Here is a 13,836-nt window from a genome sequence, read left to right on the forward strand (position 1 = left end):
GTTTGTCCGGCGACAACACTAGTTTATACGCTGCAGTGTGTCGAGGTGAAGGATGTCACGCGCATCTCTCGCGCTTTAAACAGATGAGCGTCACGGTAAGACACTATCTCCAATATTTTTTGACTGCCTCATCGACCTATGTGTCGTTTTAAAAGCACAATTAAGTTGTCTGTTTTTGGTATCGAAAGAATTCTTACCTGTCCTGTTTCTCTGCACCGGCGCAAGAGTGTGTGTGTGTGTGTGTCCTGTAGAGACGCTCACATCACACACACACTTTCACTCTTGTGATAATGAGTGATGGGGAGCGGATACGTCACTCCCAAGAGGACACGAGGAGAGGTAGCGAAAACTGTGAGTGAAATATCTCCAGCAGACACTTGACTAGTAGTGACTATATTTGACCAAAGATGACGTAAGGCGACGTAAAATCAGCCGCATCGCCGTGCGCGGAATAGAAAATGTCCAGCTGGCACGCGGTCCTCTCACACGTGGGGTGAGGACGGAATATATCCACACAACTCAACAGAACTTTCCTCACACTCCAATCAAAAATTGTGATGTTGAAGGTCGGCTCATTCCACCTATATATTACTACTATTATGGCACCATCATTGACTAATAATATATAATATTGGATAAAGTGTTAAACTCAGTATTTATTTTAAATGGTTTATCTTTGCACATTATTATTTATTAAAAAAAATTAAAGTGCCCTCATAATCTTTAGTCAAAATAACTTACCCTCCCTCTTGCACAGGATCTCTTCTCTGATGATATGTTTACTGGCGCGAGAGCAGGACAACCTGTCACTCATATAATACACTCAAAAAAATTAACTTTCACTGTTGTTAGTTTCACTCAAACCACCCTTGTTCACATTACTTAAAGAACTCATGTAACTACATGAATGTAATTTAACTGCGTTGTTTCTACTAAAATTGAGTATTGTCCAATATAGCAAACCACAACTTTCCAACCATCCAATCAATTCCCCGTGGATAAAATCAAGTACAGCCCAAAATTTTGCTTGTCTCAGAAGCCATTTCACGTGGATATACTTGAATCACAATATTCTCGCAACTTCCGTTTCATACCGACTTAAAAAATGGATTCATATTAGGCTCTTAGTTTTCTTTTATCACAACAATACTATTTTTTTAACATAAAAATGGATTTGAAGTAATTTCATGACTTTTATTTGAATGGATATTGCCATGTTTGTCATGTCACTTGGTGCTGCACTGAATTCTAACTCGAAAAACTGACAATTTTTTAAGAAATATTTGAGGTATTTAATTTATTTTTTAATTATGAACAGAACACATTTTCCTGAGAATAGTGTTTTAATTAGTAATTAATTCATAGTTTTATTTTGTGTCCACAATATCACCTTCCATCCTTTTTTTTTTTTTTGTAATTTTCCTTTAACTAACAAAAGCCAATTACATCATCCCTCAGGGAAGTGGCGTCTTTCAGGGAGAAAATAACAGCACCACCATCAGTAAAGTATTAGCAACTGATCTGATGAATTTTGTGATGTTTTGTTGTACTATTTGGTTTATCACTAAAATCCAATAATATATTAAATAATTGTGTGTGTGTGTGTGTGTACGTGTGAGTAAAGAGAAAAATACACAGAGAAGAATATCACATTTAATAATACTTGGCAAACAGTTGGTGAGGCTCTGTGGGAGGAAAATAACACCCATAATTTAATCAAACCATTTTAAACAGCACTTGAAAATTACCATTGGCCTTCTGAAACAAGACTTACAGGCGTCCTACAGGCCTCGAGTGCCTGTCTATCCCTGAGTGAGAGTTTCTATTGGACCTAATCTCTCTTAGTGCAGTTCTAGGGTCATTTTTCAGTACCAAGCAAGTGCTCAGTACGATGGACTTCTGATCCTGAACAAGATGAGAGAAACTAAAAACTATTAAAAACGTCATATTTCACCCTATAAGCAAAAGTAGGTGACATTTCTATTCTGAAGGAGACGAAAGAGACATTTGAGGCTTTAAAACTTTGTTGTCCTTTCTGAATTCTTTTAGTAAAAGTGCCCCGTCTATATTTTTAAACAAACAGTAACTCTGAGTTAAGTATAATTCTGCATTAGATCTCATGCCCTTATAAGCCTGATGTCTCTGTGCTGGAGTGCATTCAAAACGGGGAGTAGCAGTACCATAAAAAGCCTTTTGCATATACACGCACACACACTTTCACACAATCTCTCAGCATAGACTGAGATTAATGCTTGTGTAATCTCACTGGAATGCACTTTCAGAGCCCCAGCTGTACCCTTGTGGTAAACACACAGGTTATAATCCTCATCCACTGCATGTGTGTTTATGAAACAGAGAAGAGCATGAGTACATAATAGACTATCTGATCTTAGGTAAAAACTGCAAATCAGGTCACATGTGCGCTATGTTGTGTGCCTGTTGTTGTTTTGGTCATTTATAGTGAAAACTCTCAAAATGTTCCTATGGCATCTTCTTTTTAGTCTTGACGAGGCCTTTCTCTACTAGGCAGCGGTAGAACTCCTGGATATACGTGTACACACACTTCCAGTCGGGTTCTCGCATCCGCATCAAGTCGTCAACGTCCAGTAGGGGAGGACAGTCAGCTAGTCTCCTACACACACGCATAAAGAAAATGAAGCCTATTTTAGGTCTATTATGATTTTTTGTTATATTATTTTCATGACTTAAAGGGTTAGTTCACCCAAAAATGAAACTTTCTGTCATTAAGTACTCTCCCTCATGTCGTCCCAAACCCGCAAGACATTCGTTCATCTTCGGAAGACAAATTAAGATATTTTTGATGAAATCCAAGAGCTTTCTGACCTCCCTATAGACAGCAATGTCATATCACTTTCAAGGCCCAGAAAGGTAGTAAAGACACCGTTAAAATAGTCCATGTGATTACAGTGGTTCAATCTTAATGTTATGAAGCAACAAGAATACATTTTGTGCTCAAAAACAAACAAAAAAAATACTTTATTCAACAATTTCTTCTCTTCCCTGTCATTCTCCTATGCTATTCATGTTGTATAGACAGTGTAGCGCTTCCGGGTTCTTCATCAGAACACCGACCCAGTATTGGCCGACACTGTACACATGAGCAGCACGACACATGCGTGTGATTCTGATGCAGGAGCTGGCCAATAATGTAAATAAACATTTTTTTTTTTTGCGCACAAAAAGTATTCTCATTGATTCATAACATTAAGGTTGAATCACTGCAGACACATGGACTACTTTAACGATGTCTTTACTACCTTTCTGGGTTTGGGATTGGTTATGACGTTGCTGTCTATAGGGAGGTCAAAAAGCTCTATGATTCCAGAAAAAATATCTTAATTTGTGTTCCGAAGATGAACGAAGGTCTTATGGGTTTGGAACGATATAAGGGTTAATAATGACAGAAATTTAATTTTTGGCTGAACTAACCCTAAACACATTTTTCCTCCAAAATACATTAACAAGAGCACATTTCCTCATCCCACCATGTATTTCTCATTACTGTAAATAATAAATACTGATGTTTTATTTACAAACCCGATTCCAAAAAAGTTGGGACACTGTACAAATTGTGAATAAAAAAGGAATGCAATAATTTACAAATCTCATAAACTTTTATATTTTATTCACAACAGAATATAGATAACATATCAAATGTTGAAAGTGAGACATTTTGAAATGTCGTGCCAAATATTGGCTCATTTTGGATTTTATGAGAGCTACACATTCCAAAAAAGTTGGGACAGGTAGCAATAAGAGGCCGTAAAAGTTAAATGTATCATGATCGGGTCTAAAAAGAGCCTCTCAGAGTGGCAGTGTCTCTCAGAAGTCAAGATGGGCAGAGAATCACCAATTCCCCCAATGCTGTGGCGAAAAATAGTGGAGCAATATCAGAAAGGAGTTTCTCAGAGAAAAATTGCAAAGAGTTTGAAGTTATCATCATCTACAGTGCATAATATCATCCAAAGATTCAGAGAATCTGGAACAATCTCTGTGCGTAAGGGTCAAGGCCGGAAAACCATACTGGATGCCCGTGATCTTCGGGCCCTTAGACGGCACTGCATCACATACAGGAATGCTACTGTAATAGAAATCACAACATGGGCTCAGGAATACTTCCAGAAAACATTGTCGGTGAACACAATCCACCGTGCCATTCGCTGTTACCGGCTAAAACTCTATAGTTCAAAAAAGAACCCATTTCTAAACATGATCCAGAAGCGCAGGCGTTTTCTCTGGGCCAAGGCTCATTTAAAATGGACTGTGGCAAAGTGGAAAACTGTTCTGTGGTCAGACGAATCAAAATTTGAAGTTCTTTTTGGAAAACTGGGACGCCATGTCATCCGGACTAAAGAGGACAAGAACAACCCAAGTTGTTATCAGAGCTCAGTTCAGAAGCCTGCATCTCTGATGGTATGGGGTTGCATGAGTGCATGAGGGCATGGGCAGCTTACACATCTGGAAAGGCACCATCAATGCTGAAAGGTATATCCAAGTTCTAGAACAACATATGGTCCCATCCAGATGTCGTCTCTTTCAGGGAAGACCTTGCATTTTCCAACATGGCAATGCCAGACCACATGCTGCATCAATTACAACATCATGGCTACGTAGAAGAAGGATCCGGGTACTGAAATGGCCAGCCTACAGTCCAGATCTTTCACCCATAGAAAACATTTGGCGCATCATAAAGAGAAAGATGCGACAAAGAAGACCTAAGTCAGTTGAGCAACTAGAAGAACATTCCTATTCCTAAACTTGAGCAACTTGTCTCCTCAGTCCCCAGACGTTTGCAGACTGTTATAAAAAGAAGAGGGAATGCCACACAGTGGTAAACATGGCCTTGTCCCAAATTTTTTGAGATGTGTTGATGCCAAGAAATGTAAAATTTTCTCAGTTTAAACATTTGATATGTCATCTATGTTGTATTCTGAATAAAATTGAAATTTGAAACTTCCACATCATTGCATTCTGTTTTTATTCACAATTTGTACAGTGTCCCAACTTTTTTGGAATCGGGTTTGTAAATGATCAAATTGTACAGTTGTTGTGCCGTCTTTAATTTAGGCTTTTTTAATTGAAATAAAAGGCTGGATGCGATAATGATTTAAAAGTAATTTAGATTAATTAAAAAATTAATTAAAAAAGTTCATTAATTAAAAAATACATTATAATTTAAGTATAATATAATTTAATTATAATTAAAAAATAACTATAAAAATTATAGTTAAATTATTAAATACATTGTATTAATATATTAAATAATGAAATGTATAAGTAATTATTATGATATTTATTGTGTATTATAATATTATTTTACATGATGATGAAAATTTCTTTATTTTTGGGTAAAATATGGCCCAGACATTTCTTTATGAGATGCAAATGAGGATGCAATAAATAGTGTCAAGTCTTACTCTGCAGTCTTGAATGCCTTCTCAAAGTTGGCCCTGCGATCATAAGGGTCGAGAGTGCAATATTCAAAGCCCTCAGGGAAGAACCTGTGCACCAGGGCACAAAACGCCAGACCATCTGCCCAGCTAGAGGAGAAGTTTTGGATGTTCACACCCTAAACATAGAAACAAGTATAAGACAGTGAATTTAAAAAAAAACTGTCAAGAAAGAAAAGAGAGAAAGAAAGTGGCAGTGGCAAAGTTCTTTTTCATTTTCCAAGTTGGGGTAAAAAGAATTAACAGTGCCCACATTTAGATGAATATGTGCTGTGTGCTTTCCTCTCAATAACAAAATAAACACAACTAAAATGACAGTAGTGAGAAAACAGTAGTTAAGAAAGCATTTGATCATAATGATCATCGTGCAAACATCCAAATCAGTTTCTACTATAAAGCAGCTCTCCAGTGGTTTCATTTTTTTTTTTTACTTGTGAATGACCTCGATGGACTAAACAATGAACCAGGAAAGGTTTACACGTCAAAAAAGGCAGAGCCTCAGAGACACACCTATTATGTAATCACCACGGACCAGTGGTAGTTCAAAGTGTTTACCAGCCAGAGCAAACATTTCTGGAAATTTCTCCTGAAATTAATTTCAAACGAACTTCACATTGGCCCGATTTTGTCTGAAATGATGTCACACCAGTTGGTTCTTCGATTTCGCTTGAAGTATATCTGGACCTTTAGGTTATTTATTTATTTATTTTCAGGTTTTCCCACCACCATCCTAATTTGCATTGTAACAAAGCAAGTAAAAAAGATATAAAATATTTATACATCAAGCATATGTTGTTAAACCATTTATGCTGATTTAGATAAAAAAAAACAAAAAAAAAACAGTATTTTTGGCTGTAATACAGTAAAAAGGAAATAATCATTAAGAATAACTGGTCTTACAAATATGGAAGAATTACAGTAATGAGAATGAGAGGGAAAATATGCTTAATTGTCATAAAAATAATGTTATAATGAAAAAAAAAAATTCTTTCTTTTCTTTTTTATATTTTGGGGTGAAATGTGAACTGGACATGTTTCCATGCGATTCACACAGGGAGGCTAGCAGAGAGAAATGTAGCAAAACAGAATCTGGTTGATTTGGTCTTATTTTGTCTCTTCAGGACCACCTCATATGGTTCGGTCTTGACACGACACCAGTCCAGCAGCATCTGTTTGACATCTTTGGTGTTTGGGCCCCCGACTGCCGAGCCGCCCGGCACTTTAACCCTGGCCACATGGGATTGAGCAGGGCTTTAGGAGGAAAAATAAAACAATCAGTCAATGGGATTCATCCCATGCTTTCATCCTGTTAGGCCTCTAGGAATGACTCACCTGCTCCCAGTTTTTGGAGAGAAAGTAGAGGTTGGTGTTGAAGACGTTTTTGCCTGAGCCGTCTCTGTACCGAAATGAAGTAAAAAGAGAAAGGGGAGTTTATCAAAGCCTTGCAGTTAGAACCGCAGTAAAATTACATAGTGTACAGATCCTCAAGAGTGATGGTTACTCACTGTGTGCGTTGTACTGAGCGCCACTTGGGCCATTAATGGGTTTCTGGTCCTTATTCAGTCCAGCAGCTGTCTTGCCTCCGCCACCCTGCTGACGCAGGTTCTCCATTCGGGCCGCCCGCTCCCTATCACGCCGTTCTGAGAGAAAGAGATGAGGAGAGAGAGGAGGAGGAGGATGTTTTTTACTCAAAAAAAACCCCCCAAAACAAAACAATAAACTACTGTGTTTTTCATTCTGAATTGAAAAGTTAAATAAATAGTAGAAGTTTATTGCGTTGAGTTTACTTCCTGTGGTTGTTTGTGTAATAGTAATGACTCTTAAAGGTGGAATCTCATGAAACCGCCAAGAACATGTCTGGATTATATTTAACACACTACTGTTTTTTCTTTTCAAGTTTGGGGTCAGTAAGATTTTTTGGACGGATGCATTAATCAAAAGTGACATTTATAATTTGCAATAGAAAAGATTTCTATTGCAAATAAATCCTATTTTTAACTTTCTATTCATCAAAGAAACCTTGCGTTTCCACAAAAATATTAAGCAGCAAAACTGTTTTCAACATAATAAGAAATGTTTCTTGAGCATCAAATCAGCATATTAGAATGATTTCTGAAGGATCATGTGACACTGAAGACTGGACTAATGATGCTGAAAATTCAGCTTTGACATCACAATTACATTTTAAATGACTGTATATTCAAACAGAAAACAGTTGTTTCTTATAAATAAATTATATTAAGACAATGACAACCTATTTTCAGAATTATTAAGATATTTTGCATTGTTAAATTATTTTCGTGGTAATTAAAAACACCAATGTCCATTTTTATTTACTGCAATAAAAAAAATTATAACTATAAAGATTTTTATTTTTATTTTGTAACATTATATATTATAAAATAGTTTTTTACATATTTGTTACTGTCTTAACTTTTTCATGCTGATTTTAATTTTGAATTTATTGTATTAGTCATAATTAATATGATATTGATAATGAGACTCAAATGAGAATTAACACTGAGAATGAGAATTACAAAGAAACTCAAAGATTAAGATTAATAGTTTTTTTTAAATTGTATATTATTTTTTATGACAATATTTTCATGACAATTTATCACATTTCCACCCAAAATTGTCATTATATTAATAATTTTGTTTTAAATATAATTTTATAATACTTATACTTACAATGCTTACTTATGCTTACAATAATGCCACCAAAAAAATGCTTAAATGCTTAAAATTACTTAAATTTACTTAAAAACTCACAATTAGATTAAGCCAGGATCAGGCCTTAGTTCAGTCAGGACATTTAAGTAGCTTTTATAAATGCCTTTGGGAAACAAAACATTTCTGGTGTGCACCTTGAGACAAAACAATGGCACTGATATATTTTAAGATATTGCAGTGGGAGTTGCTTTTAGTTAAAACAGCTCATGCATATTAGTCTGAGCCTAGGCTTAAACCTTGTCTGTGAAACTGAGGGGAAAATATGCTTAATTTTCTTTACGCAACACATTTTTTTCTTTTGACTTTAGACTAAAATGTGATCCAGATTCTTGACAGGTTTTGAGATTCAACAAAATCATGGCGGGAATCACATTAGACCCTGTTTGAGCCATATATATATTGAATATGTGACATTAAGGACATGACCCATTCCTCACCCCTCTTTCTCTTGAGCAGTTCTCTCATGGCAGCCCGGATCATTTTCCTCTCCTCGAAATCCACAGCCTTATCTAGCTATTAAATGCAATAAACAGAAGGGAAACACTCTTTCCTAAATATGGTCAAGACAAATCACGATAACAAGCCCACTCTGCTTGTAGCTCCTATAGTTGCCTCTTACCATATTATTGAGGATCTCTTCATCCTCTATAGTTGCCAGCTGTTCGACTGTCAGTGGACCTGCCATATCAGCTTGCTCTTTGGTACCTGCCTCTAATGTTCCCTTCTCATCCTCCATCTTTAGTGACAGCTGGGACAGAAGGAAGAACAGGAGGTGTTGATGGAGCCAGTTTACGAGATGTGTATATCTCCATGTGTGCGTGGGAATGAGGGAGTATGTTTATGGAAAGGAAAAATTAGATATTCTTTCTGAAAGCTTCATGTGAGAACTTCTAGTACTAGGATATTTGAAGACATCCTAAGTTGCTAGTAAGCTAGTCTGTAGCTAGCTACTAAACGCTGATATAACTAGTCACAGCCAAATTGTTGGTTTGAGCGGCTTCTGAACAAAACTTTTTTATAAATAAAAAATATTTTGTGTGTTTTTCTCACAGATTAAATGTCATGCTGCTTCCAGCCACACTCTTAATAATAACTGTGTGCATCCGTATATGGAAAAAGACATTCCAAACGGCAGTAATCCAAACATTCATCTCAACATAAACCATGTTGGTTGGCACTGACATTAACCATGCAGTAGCTTAGGAGGATGTGTCCCGCACCTTCTGCCCGAAGTCCTGTAAACCAACTGGCAACCAAACGCAAACCAAGAGATCTGTGGAATAACATTTGCTTTTTATGAGTGGAGGCTATTTGCGGGGATGAACATTCTGTCATCATTGTCATGTCGTTCAAAACCTGTATGACAAAAGATATTTTGAAGAATGAAAACTATTTTTATCCAATTCATGTGGTCCAAAACAACACTGGACCCATTTGACTTTCACTGAATGAAAGAACAAACAAACAAAAAAACTAAGAAATTTTTCTAAACATCTTTCATTGTGTGAGTTCCACAGAAGAAAGTCAGTCATACAGGTTTGGAACAAGCTGAGGGTGAGGAAATGATGACAGAATCTTCATTTTTATTTGAACGATCTCTTTAAGACATAAAACTGTATAAATGCCACTGCATTAGCAAATCAAGTGGCATTTATTTCAAAGAAAGATAGCACAAGTGAACTTTTTAAGCAAAAAAAGTGATAATTTCTTAGGTTTTAATGATACAACAATACATATATACTGTTTAAAATGAAGTATTTGTGCATTTTGCGCTTGTCTGTGGAGCCCTCTAAGAACATGGTTATTGAAAAAAAAAAAAATGAAAAGGGAGGAAAATTATAATGCTTTTCAAACTGCGTTTGCTCACAAAAGATTGTTTATATATATATATATATATATATATATATATATATATATACAGGGTTCCTACGCGGTTTGGAAAAGTATGGAATTTGATTTGAGTAATTTCCAGGTCTGGAAAAGTATGGAAAAAAGAAATCAGAGTATGGAAAAATATTTGTGTTTCCAGACTATTGCCTTTATTCAGTTTTCTAATTTATTATACCTGCAAACTAGTCACTTTGTGGTGAAAACTAGTCACTTTTGTGGTTTTCGGGGTGAGTGAGTGTGTGTCACAAGATTCTCATAAGAATTGCAAATGGAATACTTTCCCATAGACTGGAGTGAGTCACGGTCGTTCTTGGTGCTCTGTGGCATGATAGATCGCTGTAGCGCTCGTGAACCAGCCATCTCTTCGGCTTTACTAGTTACAACACAAAATAAACATGATTGAACATCCAAAGGTATGTTGAAAGATACAGTACAACTTACCGAAATCTGTATCATGTCACATGCAATCGATCAATCAGTGTTTCAATCTCAGAAAGGCGTCAATAAAACAGCTTGTAAAAATGTCACATTTAGCCTACCTCAGAAAAGCCTTTCTATGTCCAAAAACACATTATTCAGCTACAAAAATGAACTTTGAGAGGAGCATTTTGCTAAATATATGCTCTATAGGCTAATACATATTAATTGTATTTGTACTTAACATGTGCTTCGATATTGAATATATAAATCCAATTTATGACAGCCACCATTTAAATGTTTAAGCCTACATAAAAAAAAAAATGAGTAGAAAAATAATTGTCACTTGTATTATAAAGTAATTATAAAAACTTCCTTATGTGTAATTTAGCCTATATGTAAGTAGCTTACAATCAATTTAACCTAATATTATAATGATGTACCAGCTGTGGTTCCCTGTATAGTTTACAGCATTAGTTGAGAGATTTTTTTCTTTGAGGAAATTTGCCATGTACTGTACCTGATAGGCCCCAAATTAATCAATACTGAATCAAAGGTAATTAAATCAAAATCAAATCACAAGCTTCTGAATCAAAATCGCATTCAATTGTGAAATTTGTCAATGCTCAGCCCTGGTGCTAAATTTTTTTATTTTTTTTTACTTGAAGCAAATGTTGTTTTTTCCATTTATGTTCTTTTCAGAGTGCACCAGAATGCTTCGTTTACATGTTAAAATCACAAAAATCTTCTCCTGGGGGAGGATGCCCCCAGACCCCCCTACAGCTGTCTACTTCACCTCTCTTCACTTTGCAAATATGTTTATAGAGTTAGGAATTTCGAAAATATTATGGAAACTGTCATACGAGTTGTGCTACTCGTACTCGTAGGCTACTCTATAGAAATGCTTTGATAACAACAACCAATGTCGAGAACAGAGCGAACACAGAGCAGAATGGATAAATCACAGAAGGATGTCTATAAAGTAAATGTATCAAATTAATAGACAAATTAAATATTCACGCCTATGTAGTGAGTGGTATGGTTGGAAAGGGAAACAAACTAAGTCATGCCAACTTGTTAAACAGGGAATATATTAGTACTTGTAGATTAATCCCCAACAAAAATCACACAGGTATGTGGTTTTTAAGAAGAAGAGGGCCTAGACGTGAATACTAAATACAAAACTTTATTTCAACAATCAAACACTAATTTAAAAATCACTAAAAGACTGTAGGACCCGGACTACAAACATGAAGCAGTGACATTTCCTCTCTCAAGATCCGTTAATGTACTAAAAACATATTTCATAAATCAGTTCATGTGAGTACAGTGGTTCAATATTAATATTATAAAGCCACGAGGATATTTTTGGTGCGCCAAAAAACATAGAAAAGGAGACCGAGGCTCACCAATGGCAGAAATCGTTTGGAAGGAGGTCTGGAAATTTGAGTATGGAAAAGTATGGAATTTTGAAATGGAAAATGTGTAGGAACCCTGTATATATATATATATATATATATATATTTATATTTATATTTATTATTATATAAACAATCTTTTGTGAGCAAACAAATTATAATAAATTATATTTATTATATATATATATATATATAATATATATATATATAAACAGTTGTGCATTCTTTTGTGAGCAAATGCAAAGTTTCTTGGGGGAACACAAAAGCTGGTTCAAATGTATTTAGATGGTCCACTTTAGACATTCTACTAACTATTAGTCACTTATTAACTATATGTGAAATAATAATAAATCTCATTAGAGTATTAGTAGACTGTTAGGTAGGGTTTGGTGTTCAAGGGGTTCGAGTAAGTAGAATAAGTTGACATGTAGTTGCAAAGTTCCTTATAGTGAGCAAAATGTCTGTTGTGAGCCATCGAAATAAAGTGTTAGCAGATATTAAGCAGACCGTCTACTAATAGTCTAATGACTGCTAGAGGACATGTAGTTGCAAAGTTAGTAGAACGTCTGTTGGTAGACCATCAAAATAAAGTGTTACCCAACATTTTTATGAGCAAACACAAAAGCACTGAAATATAATTTTTCCTCCTATCTCATATTTTCCCCCATCACCATGTCCCTTTAGGGTCTCCATAGTTGTGAAACATTAGTGGATGATGCTCATGTGGTTACTCTGATAGGACAACTGTGTTGACCAGTTAATTAAAAGTCAATGCAAAAATTGAAATTAGTCCTGATAAAAGATCTGGCAGCATTTGAGTGAGATGCCTCAAGTCCAGATGCTCTTTGCTGCTGCTGCTGTATGTTAGCATGTGTTGGGAATAATGTGTGGGCTGAAGCTAGCAGAATGGGTAATGTTGTTTCTGGATGCCATAATACAGTTTTACCCTAATAACACATAATAATGTTGGCGGAATTTATATAACCGCTCAATAACAATTTGCTCTTACACTGGTGTAATAGCTGTTATGTAATCACGCAATCATTGCACTGAAAGATAAATGGAAATTCATCAGAAAAACAACAAAAGTAAAATCTCGCAAAATAAAAAACATAAAGATAGAGCTCACCAATCTTGCTGCAGCTGTCCAGAGGTAAGGTCTTGCGGTCTGATCTGGAAAGGTCACATACACTCAACTCAACTCTGATGCTGGAGTGAGTGAGTTTTTCAGAGCCACCGTGAGACCACTCCCACCCCGACCCTCATCACCCTCTTTTGAAGGGACCATGTGGAATTAGTAGAACGGGACATTAAGTATTAGTGATGTATTTTGGGACTGCTTGTCCTGATCTTTACCCACTCAGCTTTGGTGTATCTACTACTTAGGAGATAACAATGCATCATAATTTTATCTAAACACTGTCATTTTAAAAAGTGGTATCAGGGTTTTTATATGTTTGAAAACCAGAGGAAGGAAAACGTTGAGATAAATGGTGTTCATCCGGCATGCTTTGTGTTGACAGTGATTGCATAAGCAGGTGGCCTGGCTCTACGCAGAACTAAACAGTGAATGAGTGGACAGACGGAGAACACTGCCTTATTAAGGCATAACTAGAATGATGTTGCCTAGCAGCGGCTCCCTGTTTACACAGGTCAGACACATCCTTTTCTCCTCTGCAGACATAAACACGCTTGTCGCAGCATTTATCTGCAAAAGCTGAGACCAGAAATGTCACTGGCACATGCATATTTTCACTCACACCATTACAGTATGATGGAGACGTTCTGTGTGTTTAACGAAGGAGTGTTTGGCTCCACCTAGTGGTGGCTGATGGTTATGTCAAACATTTGCTGGCAGAAGAGAGCTAGCATGACACATGGAAACATTGAGGGTGAAGGAAACCTTG

At 36.1% G+C, this 13,836-nt stretch overlaps 2 protein-coding genes across 2 annotated transcripts in view; both read right to left on the bottom strand.

Moving 5' to 3' along the window:
- LOC137028849 (inositol polyphosphate 5-phosphatase K) overlaps nucleotides 1–1,471 on the bottom strand; it is a 31,040-nt gene extending 29,569 nt beyond the window's left edge. Inside the window, exon 1 of the mRNA XM_067398149.1 lies at nucleotides 198–1,471. The gene's annotated coding sequence lies outside the window, so the exon portion shown is untranslated. The remainder of the gene's footprint in view (nucleotides 1–197) is intronic.
- Nucleotides 1,472–1,657: 186 nt separating this feature from the next.
- On the bottom strand, nucleotides 1,658–13,160 carry smtna (smoothelin a). The gene is made up of 9 exons (XM_067398156.1): nucleotides 13,059–13,160; nucleotides 9,425–9,477; nucleotides 8,824–8,952; nucleotides 8,642–8,717; nucleotides 6,977–7,111; nucleotides 6,804–6,867; nucleotides 6,599–6,722; nucleotides 5,439–5,590; nucleotides 1,658–2,632 (listed from the first exon to the last, which is right to left on the bottom strand). The coding sequence occupies exons 3-9, from the start codon at nucleotides 8,938–8,940 to the stop codon at nucleotides 2,482–2,484; spliced, it is 819 nt and encodes a 272-aa protein (XP_067254257.1). The 5' UTR covers nucleotides 8,941–8,952; nucleotides 9,425–9,477; nucleotides 13,059–13,160; the 3' UTR covers nucleotides 1,658–2,481.
- Between the last annotated feature and the right edge of the window lie 676 nt (nucleotides 13,161–13,836).

Source organism: Chanodichthys erythropterus, chromosome 10 (genome assembly GCF_024489055.1).
Source record: "Chanodichthys erythropterus isolate Z2021 chromosome 10, ASM2448905v1, whole genome shotgun sequence".
In the NCBI taxonomy this organism is placed as follows: Eukaryota; Metazoa; Chordata; class Actinopteri; order Cypriniformes; family Xenocyprididae; genus Chanodichthys; species Chanodichthys erythropterus.

Bases quoted from the DNA above. Each gene is read 5' to 3' on its own strand.
- smtna (XM_067398156.1), bottom strand. From the start codon at position 8,940: ATGGAGGATGAGAAGGGAACATTAGAGGCAGGTACCAAAGAGCAAGCT. The intron at 5,591-6,598 runs GTGGTCCTGAAG...TTCTATGTTTAG, and splicing joins TCAAGACCGAACCATATGAG to GGTGTGAACATCCAAAACTT. The intron at 2,633-5,438 runs GTAAGACTTGAC...GCGTGTGTGTAG, and splicing joins AAGGCATTCAAGACTGCAGA to GAGACTAGCTGACTGTCCTC.